The 17,144-nt window shown below is 38.8% G+C and overlaps 1 protein-coding gene across 3 annotated transcripts; it reads left to right on the forward strand.

Annotated features, from left to right (window-relative positions):
• Window positions 1–1,596: 1,596 nt before the first annotated feature.
• On the forward strand, window positions 1,597–15,891 carry igsf8 (immunoglobulin superfamily, member 8). Of its 3 annotated transcripts, XM_088005732.1 has the most exons (9): window positions 1,597–1,881; window positions 2,005–2,162; window positions 4,878–5,258; window positions 7,607–8,068; window positions 10,485–10,663; window positions 10,841–11,093; window positions 12,190–12,636; window positions 13,699–13,872; window positions 15,299–15,891. In XM_088005732.1, the coding sequence occupies exons 2-8, from the start codon at window positions 2,105–2,107 to the stop codon at window positions 13,824–13,826; spliced, it is 1,908 nt and encodes a 635-aa protein (XP_087861858.1). In that variant the 5' UTR covers window positions 1,597–1,881; window positions 2,005–2,104; the 3' UTR covers window positions 13,827–13,872; window positions 15,299–15,891. The 3 variants fall into 3 exon arrangements, with proteins under 3 accessions (XP_087861858.1, XP_014860223.2, XP_014860216.2); XM_015004737.2 differs by having other exon boundaries at window positions 1,597–1,865; window positions 13,699–15,891; XM_015004730.2 differs by having other exon boundaries at window positions 1,598–1,881; window positions 13,699–15,891.
• The last annotated feature ends 1,253 nt before the right edge of the window (window positions 15,892–17,144 follow it).

Raw genomic sequence — 17,144 nt, forward strand, 5'->3', positions numbered from 1 at the left:
TTTTCCTTGTATTTTTCTCTTTACATAATAGTTTATTTGCATATTTCTTTCAAATAATTAAAATATTATTACATATTTTAGCATATATTATAAAGATGAACACTCAGGTTTGTTTAAGTTTCAAGCATTCAGCTGGAGTTAAATACTTTATTTTTTGCATTTCAAATAAGTTATAGGGCTTCATTTTACCTGGGAACTTTTTAGTAGTGTGTAGTTTAAATTCTGTTTCATCATCCACCTTGTGATTTAAAATGCTCATTTGTAATTGTTGCTTTTTTAGATCATCTTCTTCAAAGTTGTTATTTTCCGCACATTTACTTTCAGAGATTTACTGACGCAATCCGAAGCAATAAAAGGGTTGTTTATGGACGAGTCCTTTGATTGTTTTATCAGATGCTTCAGTAGTAAAATGAAGTTTAATAAGAAGTCATTCATGTGTTTCATAGGAGTAATACATCAGATATATACGAAATGTCAGAAGCTTCTCATTGAGGTTAGGATCCGAAGAGTTTCCTGGCTACAGACCTAGAATGCTAACGTTGTGGCATGATCCTCCGTTGTGCAGAAAAAAGCATCGTTGGTTGATAGAATACCTCTGGATCATAGGGCAAAGTTGCTCCTTGAGGGTTTTATAATGCATTCTTTATTTGTGACAATATTTTGAGAGAAATTGTAGTCGAAACTCATGAAAGGGCTAATGTTTTTTTTTTCCTGTCAAGACTCCTTTTTCCTGTAACGCAAAGTCTAAAATGGGCCTTGTTTGAGAAAATAGCGTTTCCTCAGTCCTTTGCAGATCTGTTCTGACACTTCCAGCAGTATTTCAGTCTGTCTCTGAAGATTGTTTTGGAGAGACATTGGTTCTTTTCAGTCCTTTTTAACACCAATGACCAGACCAGTACTGACAAATCTCAGTCTCACTTGTTTTCTGCTAGTCCCAAGGCAGTGATTGCCCAGCACAGAGGTACTGGACAACCACAGCCCTAGCCAGAGCCTCTTTGGAGGATGGCTTTGCTTCCTGAAACCTAAAGCTTTCTTCACAGCAGCTGAACTTCTTGATGAAATGGTTGATTTGGGTGCAGCCTTACCAACAGCATCCTAATCATTTTTTTTGTAAAGCCAGATGATGATAATGTGTGTAGTTAGAGGAAGCCTTACTTGACAAAAAGATTTTAAGCAAAATTCCCAATCAAATTTATTATTCTGCAACTCATTGAAAGGATTAAAGAACAGTGCAAAAATATGTTTAGTTATTTAAAGATTTTGTTTACTTTTACATTACGTGCATTTTCATTTTATCACTATTCATGCAACAAATGTAAATTGGAAATCTCCACCAAGACAAAAATGAAGCAGTGACCTTTAAGTTAATTTGTAAAACAACAACAAAAAAGATTTCTGTCAGTTTGAAAACTTTTGGTCTTTAAAACACTCACCACTTATAATGCTGTGATACTTGTTTTTCAAACATAGTTTACAGACATAAATAATAAAGGTGTTTAATAAAGGCTTTCTATAGCCTTTATTAAACGAATACCCGACTTCAAAATCACAGATTTGTTATGCTTTCTTTTGTCACCCTCTAGTGGTTTTTCAACTTCTCTTTGTTGGCTCTTCCCTCACCGCCCCCCTCCATTCTCTAAACTGTGATTGGCTCAACACGCCATCGTCCAACCGTGGTTCATTTTCTAATACATTTAAGCTCCACCTTCTTGTGACCAACCACTCCTTCTCCCCTTCAAACACACACGTCCAAGCTGCAGCCCAGCCCCCTGCCCTGTGGTAAGAATGGACGGCGAGGCGGTATGATCTGAAAACATAATATGGAGTAGTCGACGTATTTGATGGAGGTGTTGCATGGAAAATGGGTGAATAAATTTACAGGTTTGCATGTGTACTCCTGCATTTTCATTCATGCGGCGCCTTCTTCTCCTTCTTATTCCAGTTGGCGCTAATTGTGCAGATTTTTCAGTATTTTATTATTTTTTTTAATGGAACCCACGGCAGGTTTGGTGTGAACTATGATCGGCGGTAAACGGGGAGAGGAACGAGGAGAGAGAGATCTGGATCAACATAATCCATCTGGACTTCAGGAGGGGGGAAGAAGATGAGGACCATGATGGCTCCGAAGATGAAAACAGCATTATTCGTAATTGTGCACTGGGGTGAGTCCATCCGCGTCTGTGTTCTGTCTCCCAACCGCCTCGCCATCTGTCACAGAAGGAGACGGCTTACTAAACAAATCCATTTTATTCTGATGTAATATACAGCAGATTGCGTTATTCTAATGCTCCGGTCTTATACGAATTATCAACTCAGCGGTGAGAATTTGAATCACACCCATTATGCACACAGTGAGGTTTATTACCTGTAAAGCAATCACCTTTCTGACTGTTTGGATACTGCACTTCCCCCACAGGTGTTTCTTTTCTCATCCTCCATTTCATAAAGTCCTGAACGTTGGCATTTTATGCGCAGTGTTTGTTAGATTGATCATATGTTTTATTGGAGAGCTTTTGTTTTGACTTGGTGGTTTAAGCTCTAATTAGTTTGATGTGATTGCATTGTGTGGCTAATGGACCACAATGAAGCAAGACATTTACAGGGATTGATAGTAATGTGAGAAATAATTTAACAGATGCATTTTTCAAAGCTTAAAGCAGATGAAGAATATCAAATAAATTCAATAATGCAGCAGCTTTGACGTTGAAGTGTGGCAGCGGTTTAAAAAGTTGACACTTTAATGATCTTCTCAGCTCCCCTCACTATCTTCTGCAGGGCTACAGCACACTCTGTCTTTTAGAGCTTATTTTATGTCTTAAACATGCAGTATCCTCAATTTGCTCACCAAAAGCTCTGCGGTTCATCTCATATGTTTGGTACAATGTCCAGAGATTGAACATTATAATGTTTACATTAAAGAAAAAAGGACTTGTAAAGCATGCATGGAGAAGTAGATATTTTTGTTTGCTCCGCCCCTGCATCACCACAGCACCCATAGTTACATTTTAACTGTCATGACGATGACACATTCTGTGTCCTCTTGGACCTATTCACTTACATGTAAGCATTTTGAGGGTGACAGTTAAGAGGTTAATACCTGCTTAAAGGTTGTTACTTTCAAAAGGTACTTTTAATCTGACAAATGAGACTCATCACGATATATATTTTTTTAATTTATTGAATATTGGACATGGGTATGTGTAGTATTCCCTCACCTTTTAGCTCCATAATAACAGGACCATCTTCCTATGGAGCTTTTAGATCAATAGGTGCAACAACCATCTCTGTGTTTGTTTTGGTTCAGAAAATGCCCCCCAGGCCCCTGATGCATGGGGTCTGATCCATACAGCATCGAGTATTGTGACGAGCTGTGGTGTCCCCCAGCTCTATCAGGCTGAGTCCAATGTTAATTAGGACTTGATCCGCTTAAGCCTCCCTCTAGTCTCCCATGTCATTATCTGTGTGGGGTTTGTATGTGTGTCTGTCATCAGGCGAGGCCTTGCTTTTGGTAAAAGGTCCAGTTGTTCCAGTACTGTACACACCCCCACACAAACAGTGGACAGAAACAACTGCCTCACCTGGTTTTTCTTGTTGTTACGGTAGTTAAGAGTCTTAAGGAGGGTTAGTCAGAGGTGAGTCGTGGATATATCTGCAGTCTCTTAGGACAGAATCTTGTTTGCAGTTGCTTTGGAAAGACACAGCAGCAGTTCAGCTGCCTTAGCTCTTGCTTTCTGGGCAAATCGATAACTGCACTGACACTAATTTAATAGCATAACCTGTGGGTGTTGTTGGGTATTTTTGCTTTGCAGTAGTTTAGTATTTTTATGCTCCTTTGTTCAAGAGATGTGGCCAAAGGGATTCATATTTTATGAACTTTAAATTTTTGGTGAAATGGTGTCATGTATCAAAGAAGTATTCAATTATTTTTATTTCAAGGACTGATGACATGAACATTTAATCACAAGATGAGCTGTCTGTTTGGCTTGTTTTATTTGACACAAAGCATAAATGATATAAAGATGTCCTCATTGTGAACTTTACCGCTCGTTTCAGACATTACTAAAAATGTCATTCTGCTTTTTCTTTTTGTCTTGGATTATGATACATTTTCAAATAGTTATCTCATGAATTGGTACTGTTAAGTAATTCTTTGGTGACTTTCTGTTTTGTTTTGCTTGTAATGTTCAAATTTCTTTAGCCTTTTGATCCTTTAAAACTTTTCCTTGGATTTTTCTTATATATATATATATATATATATATATATATATATATATATATATATATATATATATATATATATATATATATATATATATATATATATATATATATATATATATATATATATATATAAATTCAATTGTAGCATATGTGAGTTTCAGATGCTGAGAGTTAAAGTGTTTGAAAGGACCAGATTTATCTTTAAATGGAACTATCATAAAAAGGGTATTTTTATTTTTAAAACCAGACAAAGAGGCTCAGTAGAAAACAATGAACCTGGCTGATCTCAGCCCTGAGGAACTCATGCTGAATATTTCTGCTTGGAACCAAAGACATGTTTACTAAACATGCATAATGCTGGTTGATGAATAACTTGTAACATTTCTTAACATTTTGTATCTTCCTGATTTAATTTAGTTCCTCTGTTTACATAAGTATTTACTCAGTTTCTACCAGCTTGAAATTGGGCCCGCTGACTTCCCTTAGTCATATTAACAGGAAACTCACTGAGAGCATTAACCTTCACGGCTCCTATCCACACCATTTTAATTTATTATTTGCATAATCAGTCATCTATTCCAGACGTTATTCATTTGATGCAACTATAACTTAACAAAGTTTACACAAAACTTTCTTTCCTTCTCCGTTTATCACAGTGTTCCAGTATGCTATGTGCCGGGACGTGACTCTTCCCACTGGACCACTTTTCCGTGTTGCCGGATTCCGTCTCTCCCTGCCATGTCAAGTGTCCGGATATGAAGGTTCACGTACCCAAGAATTTGAGTGGTTCCTTTATAGGAATGATGCTGGAGGAAAACAGATAGGAGTGGTGTCCACCAGGGACAAAGGTTTTCCATACGCCCCATTCCAGGCCAGAGTGAGGAATGGGGAGGTGAGGATTGAGAGAGATTCGGGGGATAAGGTCAGACTGGTGATCCAGAGGCTTCGAGCTGAAGATGAGGGGAAATATGAGTGTTATACACCCAGCACGGACAGCACCTACCAGGGAAATTACAGCGCGTTGGTTCCTGTCAAAGGTAAAACAAGCTAATGCAAATTTCTCTGAATGTAGTTGCAAAGTTGGTTGTCTTTTGTAGAGAGTTCTATAAAGTATGTATTTGTGACTCCAACAGAAGATTTTATGTTAAAATGTTGTTACAAATAACAGTTTGATTGGAAATATAAACATTAATTTGTTGAAGTTGCAGAACCAAGATAACCTTGAACACAAGTATTTTCTATGTTACACTTGGAAAATGGAATGTTACTGATTATCTGGAAACAAAATGGCTACGGAGTCACAATCTATAACATTAAAAGCTGAATTACACTAAAATAAAAAGTTAAAAGGTTGTTTCCACTGAATAAATAGTGTTATCCCCATTACCCAGCTAATAAACTCTGTTTTTCACTACTAGAAGACTTCAAGGATTGATGTTCAGAAGATACTTCACACGTCAGCAACAATACACAGACTAACTGACTGACAGCTCATAGGCTAGGAGACCAAAACTATAAACTACAAGAGAAAAAAAAAATTCTCATTCAAAAGAGTTTCATTGTCAAAAATGGTTGGGACAAAAATAAAAAAATCAAGAGTTAATGACAAAGAAGCTTTATGCTTATTGCGATTTTGCATAGAATATTGCTTCGTTTACATATTAAAAACAGTTTGCCTCATTAAAATTACGTCTTTTTTTAACAAAAAAGATGTAGACAGATTACTTCGTCATCATTCATGCAGCATAAAATTTATGGGATAAATCACGTAGAACATACTCAGTAAAAAACACAAAGTTAACCTTTTATAGTAGACTAATTAGCAAAGCTGCTTGTTTGTTTGGCTACAATAATAATAAACCTTTTTGATAAATATTTACACATTAATAAATATTAACACCACCGACTCCTTTCTTACAACTAATACCTGGTGGTTAGAAAACAAATACTTAAATGTTTAACTTAATTAAAAATAGCTAAGTTTTAGTTGGCAAAAAATGCTTTATGGTGGGACCAGTCTGCATATTTTTTTGACTTGCATAATCAGCAGGGCAAATATCTAAAACGGAAGTATATTTTATGAATTAATGTAATTTAAATATAAAGAGATGTGGTAACAAGTCACGTAATACCAAGAGGGGTTAAAAAATATAATCAATGCTAATGTTTATACATGTCTTTCATGTATATTTTGAGGAACGGGATTGTTGACTCACATTCGATTTTCGATTGTCAAGTTTGAAGTAAGGAAAAGTGCACTAGTATTAAACCAATATATTTGGTTGTTTTATAAGAAAATCTAGCAGTGCACTTTTGCATAAGCTATCAAAAGTAGTTAATAATTTTTTTTTTTCTCCAAATAAGACAGGTCTGATTTTGTTGTAACTAGACTAGTTGCATATCAGAGGAAAATAGCCGTCTTCCACGTTGTGGAGATTACAGTGAGTGGATCTTATCTTTACATCAACCAGATGAATGTTTTCTGACTAATGGGAACGAGGGCTGGACTTGGTTCCCAGCAGCATTCCTCATTCCAGCTTATCTTTTCATTTCTCTCAATGAAGCTCCTTGTGGTAAACGTTTTCAGCTGCACGTTGCCATTACCTTTTTCTTAATTCAGAGTGAATACAGCAGTATGTAAAACCATTTGCTCTCTTTCATATGTCTCCTATTTTTGTTTCTGTGTTCATTTTAAATGTTCAAAACAAAAGTGGATGTTGGACCAAGACAACCTGAGTAAATAAATCACTCGTGCACTAAAATACATCTTGGTGATCCCCAAGTCTTTTGAAAAAATACATTATAAAACAAAAGTGAAATGTTTTTGTTAAATTGGGTGTAGAAATACCACATCTTAAAAAAAGAAGCAAAAAACACTAACTTTAATTTTCAATGCTGTGGCATAACCTTCATGCTTCAAAACCCTCTGATGTGGCTGAAGGAAAACATTTCTGAAAAGAAGAATGGGCCAACAATTTCTTCACATTATTGTAAAAAATAAATGATCACATTTGTTGCTGCAAAGGGCGGCAGAGCTGGTTGTTAAATTTAGGGGGCGGTTTCTTTTTGTCATTGTTGCCATGATGTTGATGCCGAAGGCAGCGTCGGAAAGCGCAGGAGCTTCTTAAAAAGACAGAAACAAATCCAAAACGTTAAATTGAATCGTCACATTTCTTTTCAGTCATATTTGATATTTACAGCATGTTTATAACAATTGTGCCACAAAATAGCAGTATATGTCTGGAAAATGCATAATTCTGCCCCTTTAAGTGTGTAAAAGTAAGACAACACAAGAAATCTGTTCGGTGACATATGTTTTCAGCAAACTGTCTTAGCGGAGTCTTTTTAGTCGGTGCTTTTTTCCTTCTGTTTTGTTGCCCCACAGTGATTCCAGACTCACTCCAAATCAGCTACATTCGCTCCCTAACCAGCCAGCCTGTTCCTGAAGGATCTGAATTAACTCTGACGTGCTCATCCAGCATCCAGTCGGAGCAACTCACCCATCTGTCCATCGTGTTCGGGAAGCGGGGTGGCGGCGAGCGCTCAGACAGCGGCGATGGCAGCGAGGTCAGCACAGTTAGAGAGATCATCTCCATCGACAAGCTTCTAGGGGTTGTTCCAGGACGGTTCTACAAGAAACGCTACGATGACGGAGAGATCACGCTGGAGAAGAGGAACGGAGAGGGCGGACAGGGGTTGTACGTGATGAAGATGAAGGCGGTGCAGCCCGATGACGCTGGGTCGTATTTCTGTGAAGCATCACAGTGGATTAGGGACCCTGATCGAATGTGGCAGAGGATTGCTCAAAGGACCCTGGATATTGGCAACTTGACCATTCAGCAACTAGGTAATTAAGGAAGTGAAACAGATTTTGTGTGTAGGCTTCAGGTGCCAAAAAACACAGTCGACACAAAACACAACTGCTGATGTGTTTTACTACTCAAAAACTACCTCAGAGCTCCAGTTGGGAAAATTTAACTTTATGCGGACTCAAACTGCACCTTAGTAATTTTGTTGGCCAAACACTCTTGGATTTGCAGTGAAAAGGAAATAAGAATAAATTAGAATGCTCTGAAAAATGTTCATGAAAAGCAACGTTTTGAAGACAGGAATTAGGAAAACACTTGAAATGCTCAATGAGTAAAGCTTTAACAGGAGCAAGGCCTCGAGTGAAAAACAACATAATTCTCCTTCTTCATAAACAGTCCTAGCAATATTCAGCCAGGCTGTGGAAAAGTTTGTAAATAGCAATAAATTCTAACAGCAAAGCAGGCTTGGTTTATGCTCCGTGTGCCACTGAGAACCCCGGGCTCTTTCCAGAGTTTAGGCGCTCCAAGTTTGTGTTGCAGATGCTTTAACTGAGTGCTTGGCTGGCGAGTTAAATAATAGGATAAACATTTGTGTTCATTTTGCTGCCAGTCTCTTAACAACTTGGATATGGAAAAGGTTGATGGAAGTCATGGGGCAAATTTTTTTCACAAAATCCCAACTTCAGGTGGGAACTGTTTTTATAAAAAAAAAAAAAAAAAAAAAACTTAATACATCGTACATCATTAACTGTGCTAAAAAAAACAAAACAAAAAAAATGTACACAAATTCTTGCCTTAATACTAAAAATGACATTTGGTTAAAGTAGTTATGAATTAATTTCTGGCAGATCTGTTCCTTTGGTGCCTCAGCAGTCAGATTGTCTGACTGACAGTCTAAATACGCTGCCCTCCTTTTGCTTATCCAGCTGGATTTAATAAGTCACTAGCCGGCTGCCTGTATGACTGGATAGATGCCTCTGGCCTTGCAGCAGGTCTGAAGGATTATATAATCTTTTTTTCCCACCTTGGCCTCCTTCAGCCTGCAGAGAGGATAACTTTCTTTCTGTCAGAGCAGCATGTCCATTATTTCTTTTAGATAAGCACCGCTGTGTTGGGCAGTCCCTCTTTAAACATATTTTTCTATCATGCATTAACCTGTTACATATAGTAAAAGGTAAATATCTGCTGTCAGTACAGATTCTCAGTTCAATAATTTAACTTGTTATTGATGCATTTCGTTCCAAATTAATTATTTTAGACTTGATTGTGTTGCAGAAAGAGATAATCAGGGGCTTTGTTGCATCATGCAAAGATTTAGACTCATTTTCTATGATAAGATTGAGGTCAAACTTTAAGCTTATCAGTGCATGCATTGTTTTCCTTTCTAAAGACACTCACTGAGAGGCTTTATGTTATTGTCCATTGTCTCTCTTGTTGTTCAGCTCATACAATGGCCTCTTTTTGCTAACTTAAATGTCATTGTTAAACAAGTCTTGCACACACAGTGGGTTAGCATCAATGTGTTGTTATTACACCAGTTAAGTTTACTGACATGCAAACCAAGGCAGGAAAGACGGAGGATTCCTGAATACAAAGCGACTATCACACAAGTTAAGCTGATTACAATGTTTTCCAAAAGTTATCGTGTAACTTTTTGCATCTCGTCACGTCACAATTGCAAACCTGAATATGTTTTATTGAAAGACCAACACAAAGGAGTAAATACTCGTGAAATGAAAAGACGAAGATGACATGTTTTGACTGAAATTGAGATCTGAGAAGTGTGGTGTGCATCTGCCTTCAGCCCCCTGAATCAATACTACGTAGAAACAGGTTTTGCTGTGTTTGGGCTGCATGTCTACCAGCTTTGGAAACCACTGAAATGAGACCTTTTCTTTTTCTTTTTTTTTTTTTTTTGGCTTTCTTTGATCAGTGTAAAAAAACAAAATGAATAGACAGATTTGCAGATTCTCCCTCCTGAGCTGTACATATCTGCAGCTCCACCAGAGTTGGCTTCCTGGCTGCCTCGCTGGTTCTTTTTGCACAGCCATTTTCAGCTGATGGATTGAACCGTAGCCTTCGAGATGCTGAAAACCCAGGATTTGTGTGTTAATTAGTTCTCTAACAAATCTCCGAGGCCTGCACAGAAAAGCTGAATTTATGCTGAGATTAATTAACACTGTTGGCTTTCTCTATTAATGAGATGGCTCCTGAAGGCATTTAGTTTCACTGGCTTTTTCTTAAGAAGTACTTGAGTAAAGAGGGTTGGATACCAATGCAGGGCACACTGTTGAGCATTTTACAGTCTGCTTAAGCAGCCTGCTTCTAGGAAACTGCTCTCTGCTGTATCTCACTTCCTGTAGAGAGTTATTTAATCACAGTCCAAGTGCCTGTTTGTGCCTTGGCACTCAGAAGAGTTTGGTTTTCATCAAATCCGTGTCTGTTTCTCTCAAGCGGAGTCTCTGGGTGTCACGTCCTCACCCCGGGGGGAGATGACCCTCCAGGTTGGCTCCCCTCTCATCCTGACCTGTGAGGTGTTGGGGTTGGCGTCTGAGGTGAACTCGGGTCTGCTGGTGCAGTGGATGAAGAGAGGATCAGTCAGCAGTGATGCTGTTGGAACCGGAGGAGTGGAGGTACTGCCATTTTCATTTTGCTCACTTATTTACAAATATGGTTTTTAATTGTAGTAGATTGTATTTTCTATTATATTGTAGAACTCAATACTGGAATAAATCATAAAATTCTCATCAATTAGCTCAAATTACATTACATTCCTTACTGACTGGTGGCTTGCTGTGCTTCCTGTTGAGGTTGAAGTGGCTCGGATGAGCCCGGACGGTACCGTAAGCTGGGGAGACGACCTCAGCAGAGCCAGCGGCGGTTCTATGGAGAAAGTGTCCGAGGGGAAGTACTCTTTAAAGCTCTTCTCAGCCCGGCCTGCCGACTCAGGCGTGTATCGCTGTGTGGTGAGTGTGTATGCTGGCAGGAAAAACCCCAGTCCGTCTACTCCTGCAACACTCACCCAGAGGTCAGAGGGCGTCACTGTCAACCTGAAGACTAAAGGTGAGCTTAAGATTTTTTTAAAAAAATGTGTGAAGCTAGAGGGTGATGGAGTAATGATACGTATTGCAAATGACTGTTTGGAGGGCAATAATTGCTAAATGATGTAGTCCAAGTGTTGTAAAATTGCATTTTACATCCTAATGTAGTAATATTTAGTCAGCTGGACTGAATCCAGTGGGAAAAGATGCTCATAATGGACACTAATGACAAATGTTAGTTTTTTTTCACAGATGAGAGAAAAAAAAGTAAAGAAGAAAACAGGCAACTGAAGTAATCATCTCAAAATTAACCAGTATTATCCCCATCACAGGATCATCTGCTATGGAGCAGCCCTAGTTGTGCTTTCAGAAACCCTAACAACATATGTTGATGCTCCAATCGAAAATGTTCATTCTCTGGTCTATAACGATAACTTGTGGATATCGATTTTGTTCATTTAAGGCTTCTGGATTAAACAGATCTATAATATTAAAACATCATCAGTAAAAACCTGTTTCTAGCCTTTCTGCTGACAGCAGTCATTAATTATTTATATTAGAAGCAGAAAAGAGGTCATGTGTGTGGTGACAGAGTAGTCAATATACAAGAGAGTTTTTTTGTTGATTATTGACCCAATTCTTCTAATACTGACATTTTAAACTGTCTTTAGCATCTAAAATTAGCTATTTCAGCCATTTTTACTAAAGCATTAGCCTCTTTGTGCATTTTCCAGATGCAGCATGTCAAAAGACAGAACAAAATCATTTCTCCAAAAGATAAAGCTAAACAAGTTTCCTGTGCTTCATTCAGCCTTCCTGGTATTCACTGAAACTCTAGTGCTCTGTCTGAACAAACTACAGGCTAAATTAAAAACCTTGAACTTAATTGCATTGCTTAATAGCTATTATGGACTTGGAATAAATAAAATACACTGAAATATCTCTTTTGATGTATTACATGGTGGCGCGTTTGATATTGTTGTCATTCTGAAGGAGCTCAAAAAAGCTTAAACAGCCAAATATTAATTCGTTTGGTAGATTTTTGTCTCATTAATTTCATCCATTTTTGTTATTTACCTATTTTTCATCTCTCGATGTTGTCGTTTTTTTTCCCTCAGATGTTTTGGTCTCAGCTGTGGCTCGGCTCCCGCGTGGCCCCCTGCTGAAACGGGGAAGCACCATCACCCTGATCTGCAACGCCACAGTGACAACCACAGGTCCGGTGCAGGTTCAAGTGCAATGGCTGCGGCGGCCGATTCCTGAACCCGTCGTCACAGGGAACTCGGGTGGCGCTCCCTTAGACGCTGAACTTGTAGCACAGCCCAGGCTCATTGCTACTCTGATGTACAATGGTGTATCAAATATCCACGTCAACGACAGCGAGATCAGCATCGACCGGCTTTCTGCCGTCAGCTACAGGCTGAGGATTCACATGGCGACGGTGGAGAACCAGGGCGTGTACGGATGTCGTGCAGAAGTGTGGGGCCAGGATCCGCATGGAGGCTGGTACGACACGGGGGCCAAAGCAGAGTCAAATGAAGTGACTGTTTATCTGTATGCCAGAGGTGAGAGCCTTGTTGTATTAAGGACATTTTCTCAGTTATTTGCTAATATTTGGTCACTGTTTGGTCCAGCCTTGACAAGTGAACTTCTGAGCAGCGGCACAAAGATTCTTGGGGGTTAGCAGATTAATTAGATTTATTTTAAATGTTTAGAGGAATCAACTAGTGATTCTAACTTGAAGCATAGCCAGTCACATTTAATGCAATGACCTGCCACATTAGCTGAACATTCTGCGTCAATTCATTCCATCTTTGTACTTTTCTTCACCTTTCACATCAGGTTGCTGAGTCTTCTGTCTGTGCCTAGGAAAAAATATAGATAAATACTGTTATTTGCTTTGTGCACTAAAGGAGAAATGTCCAGCCACCAGCTTGTGATCTCACTCTCAAACACCCTTCAGGTCAATGATCCAGAGTGCATCAGCATTTCCACCTCTGAGTGGCTTAAAATAGAAAAAATGAAACTTCCTCAGTGCCCTAATCAAGTTGTGGACCTAAATCTGACTCCAATGCTGTGGATTTATCCTAAACGGGCCACTCATGCTTGAAAATCCTGCAGTATGGCCGCATGAAAACAATTCTTCAAAGAAGTGTGGACAAAATTCCTCCATACAGATGTAAAGGACTAGAAGTAATCTTTTTGAAAAATATAATGGCAGTTGTTGCTTTTAAGGAAGGCAAAACCAGGGTTTAGGTTTAGGGGGCATTTTCCTTCTCATGTAGATCCAGTTTGGTTTGGATCATAGCCCTTTAATTATTTTAGTAAATGGAATTATGCTTTGAGAATCACATTTGCACCTGGTTATCTGTGTGTAATACAATAATTAGTTGGGGGATCTTAAATAATTAAGTGGGTTGGAAAAGCAAAAACAGGATATATATGTTTGCACAAAGCTTCAGAAGGAAGTGCCTTAAAGTGCAGGAATAAGCTCTTATTCCTTAAGCCCTGAAACTTTGAGACATTCATGTTACCAAATTATAAATTTATCCAATGAAAAACAGAACTAAAGCAGTTTGATGTCTTACATAGGAGCTTTCTCTCCACTTTTTCCTCTGCTTCTCCAGCTGCTGACCTGCTGCTCATCCCTCTGGTGGTTGGAGTCTCATCGGCCTTGTTTGTTGGCATCTTCATCATCGCAACTGTAACCTGCTGCTTCATGAAGCGGCTAGCAAGACAGAGAGCTCCAAAATAGATGTCCGTGTTGCCGCCAGCTTTGTTGGCTTTTTCTACCTGAAGAGGTACTGCAGAGATTACTGTGGCAGGAAAATGTCACCCCTCTCCAAAATGACCTCAAGACTAACTTAAGGAGTTTGACATATTTTAATATGGATTTTATGTGTTTGAACTTCAGTTTTCACAATTACTGCCAACATGTTTTTGTTGTTTTTTACTCTCTCAATGTCACGTCTTGCACCCATAAGAGGTTTGAACCATTGACTTCTCTGCTTCACTTTTCAAGTGGAGTTGGTAGCTGTTTTCATGTGATGCTAAACCACATTTTTCATCATCTTCTTTAAGTTGTGATCAAACTAAATAAGGTTTTGTAAAGATTATTGAAGAGGTTTGAAGCTGAAATCTGTACAGGTTTCACTGAAGTGAACTTCTCAGTCAAAAATTGTCAAGGGTTACAGAGCAATGCCACTCAACTCATCAGATTATTTTTATACGACGCTGGATATGTAGGTCTTTATATGTTTATTATTGGTGCAGAGTTCATGTGGATAATTATAGTTATTTTTTCCGCTTGCTCCTTGTTTTAAACTGTGTTTTCATTTTGAATGCAAACCTCCCACAATGTGTAAATGTCTGTGCATGGCCTGAGGCCCTCACTGACAGTCACATGAATGCTGAGCCTCCACTTTCTTAAAATGAGCAGGGACAGTCCGCCGTCTAGAGCCCAGAGCAGCTCTGCAAGCAAACAAAGCGTCAGTCTGTCTGTGACTTAACAAGGAGGCATATGGCTGGGAACTTTCTCATGGAAACCAGTCAAGCACCAGTTGATGCTTCATTCTGTTGAGACCTTTCAAAGCAGGTTTATGTTTTATACGTTTGACTAAGATTAAAGGAGGCACCGTCTGCACCGAGTGGAAATCTGTTCAAACTTTGCTGAATCTGCCTGCTAAATGTACTTAATGTATTATGGTGCTGCAGCACCATGTTTCTATGTAAAGTACCTCTGATTAGCATGCTGCCGCAGTCTGCTCCTTTAAAGCACTTGGACAAAAACGAGTCTGGGACCAAAGCCCTTTGGTATCGTTTACGCTGTAATCTTCCAGCCAAAAAGCAAATTCTTTGCTTTTTTTTTCTCGTTGTGGGGTTAATGCTTCTGAGTTGCAGAATAACAATTGTGTTTTGTTCTCTCTCTCTCTCTCTTTTTTTTTAAATCATGTGTTTGTTGTTTAACGGAAGCTGCAGTTTTCCAGCCATATGATCTGATAGTTTGGTTTAAGTATCTCCATCATTCTTGTCCTCATGTGGTCCGGAGCTCTTTAGAAAGCTTTTTATGGCTATGGCTCCCACTGCTAGCCCACAAAAATGTGTTGGACAGATTCAGTGCGTCTGTACACTTAATCTATCCTCCTCTTCCTGTTGAAAGTCACTCCTAAAGAAAGTGTGGTCATGTAAGATTATGTGCATGGACTTTGAGTCTCTTTCTCTCTGCAGGAGACTGTCTGCCTTCCGTTAGTCGTGCTTCCAGAACCCCTGATTATAGATGTTCAAAGACAGTTTGGAGTAACGTCACAGCTATGCTTGCTTCCTGAGCCACTTTGTGCCAGACCCAAAGCTGATCTGTTCCCCAACATGCACGCTCTCGATGCCTTTGCACACCAACGCGGATGCACGCGAACGCAGCAGCGGAGGCAGGACAGGGCTGTCTGGATGTGTTTTCAGATGGCAGCAAGCGAGTATCTGCGTATTCATCTCTAATCCCCGTATATGGCTGCAGCGAATCCCGCCGCCCTTCCCCCACGCTGCGTGTGGCTCGCATTCGATTCGTTTCCAGTCTCTGATCTCTGTGAATGATGCCCCCTCTGTGAAGAGTTTTTGCACAGTGTCAAAAAAATATAAGCAGTGCTGTATAAAATGTGCATTTGTGTAAAATGTTCTCAAATTTCTTTTTTTTTGTTAAGAGTTGTTTACTGACGGCATGCTCCACTATTCCTGAATGCATCGTACTGCCACTCACTTCTGTTTCTTATGGTGCTTTGGCAGACCTGCCAGCCGATTAAACACCAATAAAACAATCTGGATTTTCATCGCGATTTGTCGTTTCAATTTTCTGCCGCTTTGTTTTCAGAAAGCTTGAAAACGTTCGTATGAGATGAAACCGAAGAGATCGTAATAATTTCAGATTTAATTCTGGAGTCAGGACAACAATCCAGTCTGTTGGATGAGGCGCTCTTGGTCTGCTTTGCAACATTTTCCATTGTTAAGTATGTAAAACCAGAACATTTCTTGTGGTTGCTGTAATTTCCGTATTATAAAAACCAAATCAGGCTCAACTCAAGACCCAAGTTTGTAAAGCAACTTTGTCTGAAAGAAAAACAAAACGAAACTGTATGGTCTTCTAATTCTGGATTACTGGATTTTAATAGTGAAGAAAAGCATTCTAATCATTGTTACTACTTGGAAAAATAAGTAACTTAACCCCAATAATGTTAGTATTTTACAGTCTACAAATTTGTACTTTTCCTTCATCCCACTTTTAGCTGTTTTTTTCTTTATATATCGGTGTTCACCAGTAAATTAGGATATAAAAAAAAGTTGATTAGTTTCAGAAATTCAGTTACAGACTGAAACATACATACTGTATTTTATAGTGTCGTTACAGGGTAACACATCTTCATTATATATGTTTATTTTGTTGATTATGTCTTAGAGCTCTTCAGAAGCCAATTCAATTTCTGAGGAAATTTTAATATATATATATATATATATATAAAAAAAAAATTAATACAGAAATGTAATGCTAAATCTTGTGACAGGACAGTTGTCTTGCCAACAGTCACTGTCACCCTCCATTAGGAAGGTAAGCCAAGAAAGAACATTTATGAAGAAGCAAGATTTTTACAGATTGAGATATCCAACACATTGAAAGTTGAGTGGAAGAAAAACATGCTTAACTAAAAGGTCACAAGCAACATAGATAATCACACTTTTTAAAGGATTGCAAGACTGCAATTACATACAATTTTATCCAGGACATGGATTAACAGTGTCACATACTTGGAGTTAAACCACTCCTGATGAAGTTACCATCCCAAAAGGATTATTCGGGGACTCCAAAGTCTTTTTTTAGAGCATTTTATGCTTACTTGAGCTGACAAGCTCTTTGGAAAAGTAATTCTCCATTAGACTGGACACCTGCTCTCACTCCCAAAACACCAACCCCTGGTTTAATGACCAAGCTTTTGCTGTGCTTGATTATCCAGAATCCCATAAAGAACCTATGGAGGTTTGCAGGTAGATGAAACACCAAAGCCAACAATGCAAAGTAACAGATACATTC

This window comes from Poecilia mexicana, unplaced genomic scaffold (genome assembly GCF_051168715.1).
Source record: "Poecilia mexicana isolate PSO_F unplaced genomic scaffold, ASM5116871v1 scaffold_5, whole genome shotgun sequence".
In the NCBI taxonomy this organism is placed as follows: domain Eukaryota; kingdom Metazoa; phylum Chordata; class Actinopteri; order Cyprinodontiformes; family Poeciliidae; genus Poecilia; species Poecilia mexicana.